The sequence below is a fragment of the Arachis stenosperma genome, chromosome 10 (assembly GCF_014773155.1).
Source record: "Arachis stenosperma cultivar V10309 chromosome 10, arast.V10309.gnm1.PFL2, whole genome shotgun sequence".
NCBI classification, from domain to species: domain Eukaryota; kingdom Viridiplantae; phylum Streptophyta; class Magnoliopsida; order Fabales; family Fabaceae; genus Arachis; species Arachis stenosperma.
The window spans coordinates 14,979,109-14,998,060 of record NC_080386.1 but is presented as its reverse complement, the minus strand read 5'-3'; the positions used below and the strand labels follow the sequence as shown (position 1 = coordinate 14,998,060).

General features: G+C 32.6%; 1 protein-coding gene across 1 annotated transcript; it reads left to right on the top strand.

Moving 5' to 3' along the window:
* The first annotated feature begins 221 nt into the window (after positions 1-221).
* On the top strand, positions 222-1,267 carry LOC130957631 (protein DOWNSTREAM OF FLC-like). The gene is made up of 2 exons (XM_057884482.1): positions 222-392; positions 844-1,267. Exons 1-2 carry the CDS (start codon positions 245-247, stop codon positions 1,167-1,169), a joined length of 474 nt encoding a protein of 157 aa, XP_057740465.1. The 5' UTR covers positions 222-244; the 3' UTR covers positions 1,170-1,267.
* Positions 1,268-18,952: the final 17,685 nt, after the last annotated feature.

Genomic DNA, 18,952 nt, shown 5'->3' with positions numbered 1-18,952 from the left:
AGTTATAAACTTTAGACTTTGAGACATGATTCACTTCTTATGGCGCATTAGGCGCGGTCTCTGAAAAACACACGAGATATGTATACATAGTGAGAATATTTAGAATTAGCATACACTTATATAAAATTAATAATAATAATTAACTATATTGTTCCTCCAATTCCTCTCTATATATAATTTTCACTCCCATTTTGGTACATTACTAACTACATATATACTCATCAAATTAGAGTAAGTCATAACCATGATGATGGGAACGAATAAGTTGGTGGTGTTGGTGTTGGTGTCCCTCTCTTTTGCTTTTGCAACAGAAGCTTGCCATGTCAAAGGCAGAGTTTATTGTGATACCTGCCGTTTTGGTTTTGAAACTAAGGCCACCTTCTACATTCCAGGTACATTATCATTATCATTTAATTACTCTATTAATTTCTCTAATTTCATTAAATTTTTAATTAAATTTCTATATTTTTTAATTAAATTTTTATACTATTTTTAATTTTATAATTAAGTATTTTTTTATAAAAAATATTAAAATTAATCGAACATTTCTTATAAAAAATATATAATAAAAAATTTAATTATATTTTTAATTATGAATATTTTTAATTTACAAAAAAATATTTAATTAATTCTAATAATTTTTATATTAAAAAAGACCTAATTACAAAATTAAAAATAATATAGACTTAAATAAAAAAATATATAAAAATCTAATTATAAATTTGGTAAAACTATTATTATTTACCACTCAACTAAAACTATTTGCATGTATATATGGGTCTTTCTGAGAAGGTGACTACTTTAACTAATGTGATTTTATTGAATTCTTGGTTAATTAATTAGGTGCAACGGTTGCAATTCAGTGCAAAAACAAGAAGACAATGAAAGTAGAGTATTACACGGAAGTTAAAACAGACAACACTGGAACATACGGAATTGAGGTTGACAAAGAGTTCAATGAGCACAATTGTGAGAGTGTTCTTGTTCACAGCCCAGTGTTGGGGTGCAGCAAAGCAGACCCAGGGCGTAGCAAGGCCACCTTGGTGCTGTCCCACTATAAAAATGGCCTACTCAACCATGTCCACTATGCTAATAACCTTGGTTTCTTGAAGGATGAGGCATTGCCTCAGTGCCAACAACTCCTCAAATACTACTTCTCAGATGTTTGATTCTGATGATGAACTACTATTAGCAGCTATATGTTCTTGATTTGATTTTATGTGCATTAATATTAGAATAATAACTAAAGCTAAGAAGGATTTTTTCATCTATTTCTAATTAAGTTTAAGTATCTAGCTATATGCTTTATTATTATTTGTTTCCTATTTAGTAACTTTTAAAGTTTTGATTCATTTGTTTGTATTAATAAGGTCACTTAGTTGTGGCTTTCGAATGATGGGTTGTTGTATAAGTTTCCTATTCTTATTTTATCGCATTAAACCAAATCAAATTAATCACCGCGTGTGTATTTTGGAGGATAATAATTTTTTTTTGTTCGTGATGAAAAAAAAACCAATAAATAAATAAATAATTGTTTAAGAAAGATAGTTCTACTAAATACTACTCTTAAAACTCTTTTTAAGGCAATGGAAGTTCTATTTAGAGAGAAAGGATTCTTATTGCGCAGTCTTTATCATGATGTCTATTACTGTGTTTGCATATCTCAAGATCAACTAGAGATCAGTACGCCATTGTCAAGACATGATACTCGAATTTTCAATCCCAAAGGATCAAAAAATCAGAGCAATCCTATAAATGACAATAATAAAGGTCTCCGCACAATCTGTCTCACATATAATATTTCTTTGTCCTGAGTCCCAATCTAAAAGAAAGTCTCTCCAAATAGTAAACAACTCTCCTTGCAGAATACTATCACTTTCAATTGTTTTCAGACAGTTTTGTTGCCATATTCTCTTCCAATCTCTGCTGACACATTCAAAACCAACCCGAGCACCATTGGTAGAATAGCTAGCATCACATAATCTTAAAGGTACCCACCGATAGGGAAATCTATAAGCCACTAATGGTGGAGGGTATAGACACTCGCTGCAACTCAAAATAAAATATTTCGGAGCTCCTTTTCCAAGAACAAAGCCATACCAGTTACCTTGTCCGTGGTCCAAGGCTCGTGGACATAAAAGATCTCGTTATTCTTCGAACTCCAAATCCACCAGAGACTAGAAAAGAATCTAAAGGGGCGTTATTTGCTATTATATAAGTACCAACTCATCAAATCCAATGGTTGATCGGAGATCCCCAAAACTTGCCAAATTAGCTGGACTTTTGGACAAAATCCCGAATGCAATATAAAATAGATTCTTGACCTGAGAAACATTGTGGACAGCTATCCGTGTGCAAAATGCTCCTCTTAAAACGAAATGCAGGAGTAGGAAGAGCCTCTCGAAGATGTAGTCAAGCTAAGAATTTGTGCTTTTGCGGAACATATTGATGCCAAAGCCAAAGCCAATTCTCCTGTCCTCCCAACTAAACATTTTCTTACTGAGTCATAAATAACCATTACGAGCGTTATAAACCTTTGAAGCCGCACCAATCCAACACCAACCGACTTCTGAACCAGCTTGAATATTTGAGTTGTAAGAGTTAAAGTTGCTCTGCAAAAAATGATTCAGAGGATAATAGATATTCTCAATGTTTCATTGTTTAAATGACCAAAGATTCAAGATTCCGAGATCCGAATCAAAAATATGAACACGAGGATAATACTTTGATGAGCACATTTTGAATTCAGTATATAAGTGAAGCGGACTATTTACGTATAATTATTTTTATCTGAAGATTATAATTGATTATTGTCAAATATTTTGATATATTTGATTAAATTATCTTTTAATCATTAATAATTATTATCTTTGTATAAAATTAAAATAAGTAGACGTGAATTTACGCCATAACTGAAAATGCCTTGGCTAACTCTTCCCAACAAAACTTTCTTCCAGGAACTCGATGGACTAGTAGAGAGGTGCTTTGGGAGGGTTAATTTTTTTTGTTTTTTAAAAGAAAAAATGCTCTCCCATTGTCTATTTTTCTTTACATCTTGTATCTACATTATTGTTAAAATATTTTTTATGAAAAAGTACACATCTGTTAAAAATAAATAAATATGTATAATATATATAAATAAACAGAACTTAAGTGATATTAAGGAAAAAAAAAAGTAAATTAGCATTTGATAGCGAGAAAAATAATATAAAAAGATATAAAAATAACATAACTAAAATATTTTTGACATCATTAATTTATTTTTTTAATAATTAAAAATTATAACAATAAATACTAAAATAGTCCGTAAAAAACTTTAAATTAGTTAATTTGATTTTTAATAAAATTTTATTATTTTAATTTTTTTAAGAATTACTCTCGTTATACAAATTACCTTACTTTCAATTAAATTTCTAATATGCATATTAAAAAATAAATCTTTAAAAAATTTTATTATAAAATAATTAAATTTAAAAAATTATAATTATAAGATAAATTAATTTTCTTTTACAGTATAACCAATTTGTCTAAAAAATTTTAAAATAATAAAAAGTTATTGATTAATAAATATCTAATTTAAAACTTTTTAAGAATTAATTTAAATATTTACTCAAATCATATAAATTATTACTCCATTCAAACGAGAGAATATTGATAAAGATGTGACCGAGGCCATATATAAGAAACACGCAAAACAAACAAAATCATATGCATGCATCCTTGCACGTTCCTATGTTCGAAAAGAAATCACTCCTGGGAGAGACTGAAACTTATTGAAAGAATTATCTTCACATCACACTTTAGGTAAAGTAGAAGTGGCTTGAGCCTAGCTTTTACTTAGATCCTTTCCTGGATCTATGACTTAATAGAAAGAGACGACTAAAGTCAACAGTTCAGGAAAGCCTTGTTTCTTTACTCGTAATGGAACTAGCTCCCATGATTAATTGATAGAAGATGACTATTTGATCATCAGTCAAGTTTTGGGAGAACGAAATCCATTGTGCTTTGCCCATGTTAGAAAACTATTACGCCTTAGCGCAAGGTTGTTGTATAGAAGGGAAGAAGCGAGCCTTGGAGCATTCTCTGATTTGATAATCAATTCCGTGCATAATTGTCAGAAATAAATCGGTGATCGAATCGATTAAGTTATTATTTTATTAGTTTATTGGTTCAATCAATAAATTATTAGTTGAATTGGTAAAATTGGTCCTACATAAATAAAAAATAAAAAATAATAAAAAATTAAATAAAGTTACAATTAGGTCTATGAAATTTTCGATTTCGAATTAATTAGCCTTTGAAAATACTAAAGTACCGATTTGGTCCTCCGAAATAGTCCCTCTATCAATTTATCATGTGAAATTTAATAGTAATACTTATATGTCCCTACTAATTAGTCCTAAGTCGAAATTCTCAAAAACTTACTACTTGACTCAATACTCTAAAAAATTTAAAATAAATATCTTTACTAGTATTTTAATATATAAATATTAAAATATTTAATACTTATTTTAGTAATTGTATAAATCCTAAATAATTATAAATTAAAAAAAGTGAGTATAAAACTAAAATTAAATTAAATAAATATAAAATAATTCAATTATGTATGCATATAATATATATAATAACTAGCACATAAAATAGTAAATGAACAAAATAGCCTGGTGGCATGTCTTGATGGAATGCAGCAAGAGGACATGAATTTATGAGTTTAAACCTCTCTCTGCATGCATTTTTGAATATTGGATCCAATATTCAAATGCTGTTACCAAGAGGCGTTGGAGCACCAAAGACCTGTGAAACGCTGGAGTATCGTAAAACTGGCCGGTTCATGAATTTGTAACAAATTGGCTAGTTTTTGGCTGATTTGTGACGAACCGTTTGATTTTTGGCGGTTTAATTGCACCTTCGATCCAAACTATCAGTCGAACCGGCCAAACTATCGGTTTATTAATTTTTCGATCAAATCGGTCAGTCTGCTCCATTTCTTACAACTATGATTCTGCGTCTTGCTTGATCATTGAATTAAGTGCGGTGTGCGGTAAGACTGAAACGTTACTTCACTTCGTTGAATGTGTCGGATCACATATAACAAAGAATCTTTTTTTAATTTATATGACTAACTTACATCCACTGTGATACAACAATGTATCAAGAGACTGAGAATCAGATGGAAATCAAAGGGAATAGGATACAGATCCTAGAATTAGACCAAAAGGGGAATTAGAATTTCTAATTACATTAAATATATATTTATACTATTACATCTACTGCGATACAATAATGTATCAAGAGATTGAGAATCAGATAGAAATCAAAGGAAATAGGATACATATTCCTAGAATGAAGGTCAAAACGAGAATTAGAGTTTTTAATTACATCATGTATATCCACGTTATTATTTCATATTGTTATTCATATATAATATAATTTTCTAAGTGAGCTATAGGTCCAATACTAATCCTAACATTACCTTTCTTTTTAAAACAACCTTGTCCTCAAGCTTGTGGAAAAAAAATATCCTAATTAAAAATGTAAATGTGAATTACAAATAATAAAAGAAACAATTAATCCTAAAATAATAATATTTTCTATGCTACAACTCAAAATAAAAAATTTACCATCAAGATCCCATTGTTTAAAAAAAATTAGGCCTATGAAAATATGAAAATAATTCTTTGAAAGTTGGCCTAGACCTATTCTGCAGAAATTGAAGTTGGACTGAGCATACCAAGTAGAGGCCCAACCCTTGAGGAGGGAGCAATACCTTCTCATTCTTTTCATTTTTCAGGTGAAAATTAGGAAAGAACGAGCCACCACAGCTTCAACAAGCACACCGCTGGCCATTGTAAGCTTGCATGAAGGATCTGGCGATCTAATCAGCACCGCTGTCCGTCCTCCATCCTTCCTTCTCCATCTTCCTTCTGTGCTACTTGTTGTGGCATTTGTTTTACAACCTGCCGAAGCCACCGCTAGCCGTTGCAAGCCATTACTGTTTCGTCTTCTATCGTGATCCCAAGGGAAAACAACCATTATGATTGGTGGTGCCTTAACCACGATCAGAGAGAGACTCAACGGAACCCAAAAGCTTGGAAATCTCTGTTACTGATGGTGGTTGCAATAGCGTGAGCACTCATCAATGCTACTAGAGCACCTTGCACTTCTCCCTTTCGCTTCACGAAAGCACCAACCTCGGCACTTCTCTTGGCATCATCATCGTTGCAGAATTGCCTTAGATCTCGGCCGTTCTCACCCCTCCCCATCACGAAGGCACCATCCTCGGTGCCGATGGCAACTCCGCCATGCTACCTCTCTTCGTCATCCATGACGATTGTCCATGGTTTCAGCAACTCCGATGGTGCAACCCGCCATTCTTCCTCCTATCATTCGTTGAGATCTGTCCTCAGAACTCCTCTGTTCGCCATCACAGATTCGGGCTACTACCGATCTTTTGCAGTCTGCATAGTATCGCTACCACCAAATTTGTTTGTAACTTCTTCATCGTTCGTGTTCGTAATTCTTGGAACTTCACTATAATCGTTTTCTTTTGAAAGTGATGAATTTGATTTGATTGGAATCTTTGGAATTAAAGCTTTAAATCAATGTCCTACTATTTTGGAATTGCTGTGTAGTTGATATCTGAATTGGGATACTACTTCTTTTAAATCAATATTCCAATCTGAAATGTTATTTTGAGCAATTTATGGTAATACTGGTTGAAAATCTGGTTAGTAACGATGCAGGAATGCTATATCAAAGGTTTGCCAGTCTGACACCAAATTGTGTTGCCGCCAGAGCCGAAACCACATCAGATTGCGTCCGATTAGTCCCCCGATGAACTCTCAAAAATGTTGAACTCCGATGTTTCTTTGGCATGCCACCGTTTCCAAGCACAAATAATCCACCAATAGCCTCGTTCTTGCCATTGAATATTGGAACATCATCATGCCAAGGAATGTGACTTGAATTCGAACCACCATGGGAAGCAGTGATCGCTGCTGGCATGATGTTCAATGAAAGCACCATTTGATACAATAATGTATCAAGAGATTGAGAGAATTAGGTAAAAATTAGAGGAAATAGGATAGAGATCCCTAGAATTAGGGCCAAAAGAAGAGTTAGAGTTTCCAATTTCATCATGCATACCCACACTATTATACCATACTCCTATTTATAGCATAATTTTCTAAGTAAGTTATAGGCCCAATATTAATCCTAACACACTTCTATCAACTAAGTTTTATGAGTATATGCTAGATATTCACAAGATCAAAGCTCTTCACGTATTTCATCAATCACCATTCTTATTGTGTCCACAGAAAAAATCTAATACCATGTGTTCACTTTTTCCGATGCTAGTCTGGTAAGAATCTCTAAAAAAGAAAGATGATTTTCTCTCTCTCTCTCTATATATATATATATATATATATATATATATATATGGTGAGTTCTGTGGTGGCATCGCATTTCAAGTGTCTATGCTGCCCAAGGCGCCACAACCAATAGAGAAATAACATGTGTCAAATGCATTGTTGTAGAAGCGATAGTTTGACCCTGCGTAACTACTGTAAATGCATTAATAGTGGTGCAGTAAATGTTTATGTGCTGCTAATTGTAATTGCTAACGACGAAAAAGGAGAAAAGGTCTACGGGTGGCGTTATTGTCGGGGGATAGTTTGAGGTTTGGAATAACGGCAGCCATGGCGGCGGACCTGGAAAGTCTAGAGAAGAGGCGGTCTCTTGTACCATGCAAGGGAAAACTTCATAAATGGAGAAGCGAGTATCCATGGCGGATCTGATAGTGGTTGAAAGCAAGATAACTGTTGGAATTGTGTAACATCATTAATTTTATTTCGTTATTGTGGTACGCATGTAAATAGTAGTTAGGGTTATTAATTTCTGTGTCCATACGACCTATAATGAGGTTGAAGATCAAATTTAGGCAAAGTGGGAAAATTGTGTAATCTACCGTAGATTTACAACATGAATAAAATCGAAGCTACTTATTTAGGCTGAGGTGCTGCTAAACTGTGTTGTCTAATGTACTCGTGGTCTGGTTATGCTAGGTATATTTTGTTTTGGAATGGAAAGCAATACCAAAGCAAGTTCTAATTTTTTGTGGAACAACGAAATTAAGGGATGAGGAGGACTCAAGCGGACCAGACACGCTGGAAGCAAAGGTAGGGAAAACTGACACTGCCAAGGGGCTGGTGTATGCTCTGCTAGTGATCATCCTAGCACGACAAGAGTGACAAAGTTATATTTGGAATTGGAAAATTCAGTATGATATTTAGTATACAAACAATGTTTTCTCTTTCGCAATTTTATAGTCAATTAGTGACCAAGGTTTACGATTTAGCCAGTGAATAGAGTTTTTTCTATTAATATAATCTTTCGTACATTGAGATTATTTGTAGAATAAAAGAGTTTTCCTAACAACATCTTATATATCTAATAAACAATTGTTGTTTAATATTTAATTTCTTCACATTTTGACACATATAACACAAATAACTTGCCAATATTTCTCACGTAATAATAAATGATAATCGACGTTTCCGACCACATCACTTTGCTCCTTTTTGCATTTTTAGGATGAGCTTCCTAGAATCAAATTATAAAGTTTTCTCTAAAGTCTAAACAAATAACTTAATTTTTTCTTTTCTCTGTTTTTTGGACATGAGAGATATCTGACTTTAGTAAATTGACAAAATATTTTGTTTCAATCTATAACCACTTATATTGGACTAGTATTAGAAAAAATAAAAACCAAAACAATTCATAAAAGTTTGTTCACTTACCTACAAAGCCCATATACAGACGACATTTTTTGGGCGACGTAGTTACAAGTCTATCCTGCGATAAACTTCCGCAAGTTACTATGCTCAACACCAATTTAATCAACTCGTTAACACTAACCATCAGTCAAAGCAGCATCCACTGTATTGTCACTTGTCGTCTCCCCACGGGCTAGTTTACCCTGCAGTAAACCCCCACAAGTTACTGCGCTCGACACCAATCTAATTGACTCATTTATTCTATTATATAAAAATCGAGTTTCTACAATTAATGATGGATCTGATGTGACATGCTTTTGAGAGTATTTTTCGATTTATTTCTTTTAACTTATTAAACACAATTCATTATGGTGAATTAATTATAGTAACTAATTGATTTGATTAGATATTTAAATATCACACAATTTATTATAATTTATATCAAACAATTAATTGTTAAAAGTGTTTTTCAATTTATTTCTTTTAACTCATTAAATACAATTCATTACAATGAATTAATTATATCAACTAATTGATTTAATTAGATATTTAAATATAAAATAATTTATTATAATTTATATCAATTAATCAATTATAATTCATTATATCAATTATTTTGATTTATTATTTTATAAGGTGCATATTAAAATAGATAATTTGTTATTTATTCTAATTGAATATAATAAATAGAGATTAATTTAGTTAAGAAAATCATTATCTTTATAAAAGAGTGTTTCCTATTTGTTTTTTTAATTCATTAAATTCAATTAACTATTTCTTAATTTATTTTTTTGAATTCAATAAATTAAATCAAATCAATTATACTAATTATTTGTATCAACTAATTAATTTAATTAATTCTTAAAAATATTTTTATTTAATTTGTTTTATTTATTTAAATATATTAATTATAACTAATCAATTATTTAATTTTATTAGGATAAATATCAAATTTTATTTCTAATATAAAAATATAAAATTTTATTCCTTCTATTTTTATTTTATTATTATAAAAGATCATATATACTAAAAAATGATCTTTATCAATTACTCTTTCATTATACTAGAAAATGATCATATATACTATTGTTGTCACTATCTTTGTTTTATAACTATTCTTTGCTCTCCAAGATTGCTACAGCTATAAAAGATTTGAATATTTGGGTCATGGATGTGGTTTTAGTATGGTTTTGAAAATTGGATTGGATTCGCTGGTCAAATTGATCCAACCAAAAACCAACATGAAAACAAGTCCAATCCATTGCTAATAACCGTCCATTTTGAACCATTTAAAAATTGTTGAACCGATCAAGAACCGGCAAGTTGGAACGGACCGGTGAACGGCCGGTTCTTGATAAACGGTGTGGTTTTGATATTTTTTTTAAAAAAAAACACCTGTTACAGTATGGATGACCACTAACCCTTTATCCAATTAAAAGGTGCTTATATAATACAAACCTTTAATGTAGACGGTGCCATCCTTTCCAAAGCTTGAAAAAGCTAATCTTGTACAACTATAAATAAGGCTTCATAGCCTTACTTACAATACACAACAATAATAAAACAATTAGTCCCTCTCTCTCTTTCTTACACTACAAAGCACTTCTTTATTTTCTCTTTTCATATACTACTATTATAATATTAATATATTATTTTATAGTAGTATAATAGTATTGGTAAATATTGATAGTAGTATTTTTCTATTTATACTTTATTTTATTACCTCTTTTCTATTTATTTTACAACACATTATCAACACAAGACTCTGATCAAATTTTTAGGAAGACTCAGGTAACAAATTTTCATTATGTCAAAGCTCTCTCATCTTGAATTCAATGCTCTTGATATATGTGAAAACAATTATTTATCATGGATATTAGATACTGAAATCCATCTTGATTCAATGGATCTTGGAGATACCATTAAGGCTGAAAATAATGCATCTCAGAAGGATAAAGCCAAAGCCATGATTTTTCTTCGTCGTCATCTTGACGAAGGATTAAAAAATGAATATCTCACATTAAAAGATTTTGCAGATTTTAGAAAGACCTTGAAGAAAAGTATAATCATAAAAAAATGGTGATACTTCCTCAAGCCCGATATGAATGGATGCACTTGCGTCTATAGGATTTTAAATCCATAAATGAATATAATTATGCAATGTTTCGAATCACCTCACGAATGAAATTATGTCGGAAAAAGATAACTGACAATGATATGTTGGAAAAAATTTTCTCAACCTTCCATGCCTCGAATGTGCTCCTGCATCAGCAGTATCGAGAAAAAGGGTTTAAAAAATATTCTGAGTTAATTTCTTGCCTTCTTGTTGTTGAACGCAACAATGAGTTATTTTTAAAGAATTACGAAGCACGCCCAGCTGGCGCCGCCCTATTTTCTGAAGTAAATACGGCAAATCATTACCCCGGAAGAGGTAAATGGCAAGGTTTTAATAACAAGAAAAATTATGGAAGGAAAAGGAATTATGTTCAAAAGAGAGGATCTCATTAGAAGTGGGATAAAGAAAGAAATATTGGGCAAAATAAATCAACAGAGGATAAGTATTTCCGTTGTGGTGGAAAGAGCCATTGGTCGCGTACCTGTTGTACACCAAGGCACCTAGTCGATCTTTATCAAGCATCTTTGAAAAATGATGATCAAGGAAAGGAAACAAATTTTGTTTCAAATGATGCTGAAAATTCCACCACTCATTATGATGTATCCGATTTCTTTGAGGATCCTGAAGAAAATATTGGTCATTTGATCAATGATGGAATAGTTTAATGTGTGAGATTGCTAAGTATTCATGTAAATAAATAATGTAAAGAACTTATTGTTAAGTTTTATTTTCTATGTATTTAAGTTTCAAATATGATGTATATAAGTAATGAAATATTAATGTTTATGAATTTTGAAATCATCAAATATGTCAAGTTTTAAAATAAAAATTTTAGTATATGACATTATGTACAGTGTTTCTTAGAAAAATAATTCCAATCAAGAATTCAATTTAACTGTGAATGTATTGCTACTCATTTTATTATTATTTATCTTTGAAGAAAATGACAAGGATATATAATAAAGATGTATGCCTTGCGGATAGTGCAAGTTCGCACACCATTCTCAAAAGTGATATATATATATATATTTTACCCATCTTGTGCCAAAAGAAGAATATGTTAATACTATTATTGGCTCAGGCAATGTGATAGAAGGCTCTGGAAGAGCTATAATTTTGTTTCCCGGAGAAACAAAATTCATAATAAATAATGCACTATTGTCTACCAAGTCTCTAAGAAACTTGTTGAGCTTTAAAGATATTCGCCGAAATGGATATCATATTGAGACTATGAATGAGAAAAATCATGAGTACTTATGTATCACAACTCATGATTCTAATAAAAAGGTTATATTAGAAAAGTTGCCCTCATTTTCATCTGGGTTATATTATACCAAGATTAGTGCAATTGAATCACATGCCACTGTAAACCAGAAGTTTACTAGCCCAAATGAATTCATAACTTGGCATGACCGATTGGGTCATCCGGGAACAACCATGATGCGGAAAATTATTGAAAAACTCCCATGGACATTCACTAAAGAACTAGAAGATTTTTAAATCTAGTGAATTTTGTTGGGCTGCATGTTCTCAAGGGAAGTTAATTTTAAGACAATCACCACTAAAGATTGGATTTGAGTCCCCTGAATTCCTAGAAAGGATTCAAGGTGATATATGTGGACCTATTCATCCACCATGTGGATCTTTTAGATATTTTATGGTCCTGATAGACGCATCTTCGAGATGGTCGTATGTGTGCTTATTGTCTTCTCGCAACCTGGCATTTGCGAGATTACTGGCTCAAATAATTCGATTAAAAGCACAATTTCCAAAAAATCCAATCAAAGTAATTCGTCTTGATAATGCTGGTGAATTTACTTCCCAAGCCTTTAACGCTTATTGTATGGCTAATGGAATAAGTGTTGAACATCCAGTAGCTCATGTTCACACGCAAACTCCAATTAATTGCTAGACCCTTGCTTATGAGAACAAATCTCCCAACCTCGGTTTGGGGGCATGCTATTTTACATGCCGCAGCACTTATTCGTTTGAGGCCAAGGAGTTACCATCAGTTTTTTCCTATGCAATTAGCCTTTGGCCAGCAGCCAAATATTTCCCATTTAAGAATATTCAGGTGTGCGATATATGTTCCCATTGCACCACCTAATCGCACCAAAATGGGACCCCAAAGAAAATTGGGAATATATGTTGGATATGATTTTTTCTCTATAGTAAGGTATCTTGAGATACAAACTGGGGATGTATTTAAAGCCCAATTTGCAGATTGTCATTTTGATGAATCAAAATTTCCAACATTAGGGGGGAGAGAATAAGCTTCCTGAAAAGGAACTTAATTGGAATGCATCATCGCTGATGCATTTAGATCCTCAATCAGGGTAATGTGAACTAGAAGTTCAAAAGATTATACATTTGCAAAGAATAGCAAATGAATTGTCTGATGCATTTTTCGATACAAAGAGGATAACCAAATCTTATATACCAGTGGAAAATGTCCCAATTCGAATTGATGTCCCAGTTTGAAAAATTACCACCGAAGCAAAGACACACCAGAAGCGTAGCAGGCTGATGCGTGAGCATCTTTTCTATCTTTTCCTAGTGAATTTGCACTTAATTTGTTGAGTTTAATAAAGAATTAATTATCTTTTAGCCAATATGGATGCTACTTTGAGTCTTTTGCAATTTTGTTTATTTTAGGTAGCATTCAACTGGATTTGATGGAGTTTTTGCAGCACAAGAATCAAAAGAGATGGCAGCGAAGAGTGATGCGTACGCGTGCCTGACGCGTACGCGTGATTTGGAGATTTTCATGGCGACGCGTGCGTGTGACTGACGCGTCTGCGTGACTCACGAAGAAGACTAGCGACGCGTACACGTGACTGATGCGTATGCGTGACATGCACCATGTGCAGAAAACGCTGGGGGTGATTTCTGGGCCCCATTTTAGCACCCAAGTTAGGCGCAGATCCAGTGAAGCCAAGTGGTCCCCATGTTACAAGACGCGGAATAGTTAGTTAATTCTAATTTAAATTCAAATTTGATTTTTAAAATAGGAAAAGATATTATCTTAATTTTAGATATTAGATTTTAAATTAATTAGGATTAGTTATAAAAAGGAGAGACTTCTCTTCTATTAGGGACATTCCATCAGGGGGATTCCATTAGGGAATTCTATACAAATTTACATTCCGCATTCCATGAGCAACTAATCCTCCATTGTTAAGGTTAGGAGCTCTGTCTATTTGTATGGATTGATTTGTTTGATCTTTCTAATTTAATCCATATTTTGATTTATTTTTCAATAATTGTTTTCACTCTTTATTCTATGAATATTGGGTGGAACAAAAGTATGACCCATGTTCTAATTGAGTTCTTATAAAACTTGGAAAAGCTCTTTACTTGAACAACAGCTTGAAAACATATTATCCTAAATTTCTAATTGTTTGTATTTAACGGGATACGTGACATATAATCCCCTTATTTTTGGATAATTAGGATTTTTATGCCACATAAACTGGAACTTGATCATCACCCTTTAATTGGAATTAATTGACCAAGGAATTGGCAGTTAATGAATTTTAGAGGAGACTAGGAAGGTCTAAGGAATTAGGGTCTAGTCATATATAGTTTGCCATGAATTAAATCTTGCATGATTAAAATAGATAGTAAGAAAAATCAATCCGGAAAAATAGATAACTTTGAAGCCTTAACTGTTTTCTCCATATTTTATTCCCAACTTATTTATTTGTCTATCCTTTTGATATTCTGAGTTCGAACTTAAACCTTTTGAATATCTCAAAATCCTTTTCTGCTTGCCTAACTAATCCTATCAAACTCTAGTGTTACTTGGTACGACCCGGTGCACTTGCCGGTTAGTTTGTGGGTTGTAAAATACCGCATCAAGTATTTGTCACGTAGACGCGTCGCCTGCACCAAGTTTTTGGCGCCGTTGCCGGGGATTGATTGTGATTAACAACTATTAGTATTTTGATTGCTTAGATTAGGCGTTTTATTTTTAATTTTATTAAAATCTATTTTTTTAAAAAAATTTTGAAAAAAAATATATATTTATTTTGATTTATTTTATTTAAAAATTTTTTCTCTTAATTTTTGAAATTAAGTTTGGTGTCCCTGTAGTAATTTTTTTCTAATATATATATATATATATATATATATATATGTTCTGTCTTCTTTACTTTCCTGTTTACCACATGATGCGTTTAATTCTTTTTGGTGTTTTGTGCTAAGGAAAAATAATGGAGAGAGATCACATGGGTTACTACTCACACCCAAGTAGTGATTCATATTATGGTGGATGGAGAAACTATCCAAATTTTGGTTGGCAAAGTCAAAACCAAAGAAACTTCAATGCTCCATGTTCCAACTATCAAGAACTACCATCTCCATATTCATACCAAGAACCACCACCTCTCTACCCATATTAAGAACCATTATCTTTCTACCCATACCAAGAGCCACCATATCCCTTTTCATACCAAGAACCATCATCTCCTTCTTATTCATATCAAGAGCCACCATCTCCTTATTCATCTCAAACACCATCAGATCTTGAGCTCCTCATGAAAGAATTCCTACATGATATAAAGACGAGTGTAAAAAATGTAGAGAAATATGTGCAGTCGCTAATCAAGAACAAGAAAGAGGAACAAGCAAATTCCTTCCCAAAAGATATAATGCAAGATCCTATGGAAGAAAGTGAGGAAACCAATCAAAGGAGTTTATACTCCAGTGAACTAGAGAACTTTCCATCCTCACACATGGAAGAAAAGGAAGATGCACCCACAAAGGAGGAAGATGCACAACCTCCCATGCCTTTGGTAAGCAATAAAGAAGAGATTGAATTAGAAGACAACTACCAAGAGGAAGAGGTTGAAATTAAGGAAGCTTGCAAAGAAGTGGAAGAATTCAAAGAAGAACACAAGGGAGTGGAGCTTGCAAGACCTCTTCCAAAGCCATCACCATCCAATACAACATTTAAGTGGGTAAAATTCCTATCCTTAACCTTTGCTTTCCCACTTGAATATGGGCTACTAGAGACGGATGGTCAACTTAGAGCTCTTTGTGGCATTAAGAGTAAGAGTGACGTTAGGATTTTTGCTAGTAAAGAATTTTATAAAGTCGCGTTGTAAGTATAGATTCTAAACCAACAGAAATCCCTCGTACAAACGTTTTGGTTGTCACAAGTAACAAACCCTTTTGAAATTGATAACCGAGTATTTAAACCTTGGGTCGTCTTCTCAAGGAATTGCAGGGAGGTATGTTCTTATTATTGGCTATGAAAAAGGTAAAATTGGGGGTTTTGGAATTAAGGAAGAAGTATGACAAGTAATTTAAATGACAATTAAAATAAATAAATAACTATAAAATAAACTCCTTGGCAAGGTATGAGAAATTGGAAGTCCAGACTTAGTTATTCTTATCAATAATAATAAAAGTTGAATCTTAATTCCACTTAGTTAACCTTTGCTAAAGCAAAGGAAAGTCAAGGAACTAATTAGTTTGACCTTCGAATCCTATTTATTTCCTAAGAAAAGGTTGGGATTATTGAAGTTCAGTTCAATTAGCAAAGATAACAGTTATCAATTATGTTGAGCTAAGATAACTCCTGAGTTACTGATTTCTTAACCAAGACCAAGAATGTGGAGAGCTAAATTGAAATCATAAATATCTGGAATACCTCAAGTAACATTCATTCAAAGTAGTAAAATCTAACATGGAAGAGTTCATAAGCCAATTGGGCAACATAAATCAAATACAAATAAAAGCATTAAAGTATCTCAAAGTAGAAAAAAAGTCAAAATAAAGGAATATTGAACCTGATGTGAAGATGAGATAAATTTCTAATTTCTAAAAATCCTAATCCTAAATCCTAAGAGAGAGGAGAGAGCCTATCTCTCTAAAAACTACATCTAAAACCTAAAATTGTGAGTTATGAAAGCCTTTTTCTTCATGAATGGATGCATTCCCCCACTTTATAGCCTCTAATATGTGTTCTTCGAGCCAAAAATTGGGTCAGAAACAGTTCAGAAATCGCTGATTATGAAATCTGGTCCGTACAGGTCGCGGCAAGGTGACGCGGAGGCTTCATCCACGCGTCCGCGTGGATTGAGATTCGCAGATGCGACACGTCCGCGTGGAGCGCGCGTTTGCGTCGTCTATCTGTACGGCCACTATGGTGAATTATATATCAAATCGAAGCCCCAGACATTAGCTTTCCAACGCAAGTAGAACCGCATCATTTGGATATCTGTAGCTCAAGTTATGATCATTTTAGTGCGAGAGGGTCAGGCTGACAACTTTGCAGTTCCTTCAACTTCTTGTATTCCTTCCACTTTTGCATGCTTCCTTTCCATCCTCTAAGCCATTCCTGCCCTGTAATTCCTGAAATCACTTAACACATATATCAAGGCATCTAATAGTAATAAGAGAGGATTAAATAAAATGAAATAAAAGTCAAAGAAGCATGTTTTCAATCATAGCACAAAATCGGGAAAGAGAATGTAAAACCATGCAAATCATATGAATAAGTGGGCAAAGGCTTGATAAAAATCACTCAATTGAGCACAAGATAAACCATAAAATAGTGGTTTATCAACCTCCCCACACTTAAACAATAGCATGTCCTCATGCTATGCTCAAGAGAAACTATAAAGATAAAGAGGAATGGTAGGATGTATGAAATGCAACCTATCTATATGAATGCAACTACATGCAAAAATGTTTCTACCTACTTGGTTAAAAATAAATAAGTTCTCCAAGACAAACATAAATCAGATTTCACTAATTCAAATCATATAAAATAAAGACAAGTAAACTTTTAAGAAGATAGCTCATGAAAGCAGGGAACATAGAATTAAGCACTGAACCCTCACTGATAGTGTATATTACTCTAATCTCTCTAGTGTATAGGGTAATCACTCTACTCTTCTCTAGTCATGCTTTCTAAAACTTTGTTCTTCATCTAATCAATCAACAAATATTTAGCATACCAATGCAAACATCATGAGGTCTTTTCAGGGTTGTAATGGGGCTGAGGTAAAGGTAAGGGTATATATAAGGCTAAGTGAGCTAGTAAAGTGAATCCTTGAGTAGTCTAAGATCTCACCTAACATATACATACTCTATAAAAATTTTAAAATTATACTTAGCTTCCCATAATTTTCCCACTTTTTATCACATACTCATGTACCAATTTTATTTTGATTTTACTTCCATGTGCATTGATTTCTCTACTAAACTTATTATTGGGGTAATTTTGTCCCCTTATTCATAATTTTTTTTTGAATCATAAAAGCAAACATAACTTATCAATGCACATGGATTTTCTATTATTTTTTTTCTATTTTGGTTTTTTTCATGAGTAGGTTCCCAAATTCCCAATATTCAAATAAATTAGAAACATGATACATTCCCTTATTAACCCATGTTCCCACAGTTTTTCTAGTCTTAATTTATACACAATATCTATCTTAAGCTAACCAAGGATTCAACTTGGGATTTTTATTTTGTTTTTCTGCTTAAGGCTAGTAATGTGGTTATGAAATAGAAAGGGGTTAAAAAGTTCAAAGTGGCTAACAAGGGTGATGTAAAAGGTAGGCTTATTTGGGATAAGTGAGCTAATAACAAATAATGGCCTCAATCATATGCAAGCATGTAAATACACTAAATAATGGACATATAGAATGGAACAAAGCAGATATTGCAATTATAGAGAAAGAAACTCACAAGAATAAAAATTTATGGTTAAATAATGTAACCATACAAATAAGCTCAAAATCTCACAGGTTGTATGTTCTTTGGCTCAAAAACCATGTTCCAAATACAACTTCAAACAAGTGTAACAAAAAAATTTATTCAAATTAGTGAAATGCTATAAAAAGTTTCTTGCAAAAGAAATTATTACTTTAATCAAGTGGTAAAATATGCAAAAATCAAACAAATATGCAAATGCAACAATGAACTATCAAATAAAATAAAACATTGGTGTTGAAATAGGAAATAACTAACCCATGGAGATCGGTATCAACCTCCCCACACTTGAAGATTGCACCGTCCTCAGTGCATGCTAAGATGTGCAGGT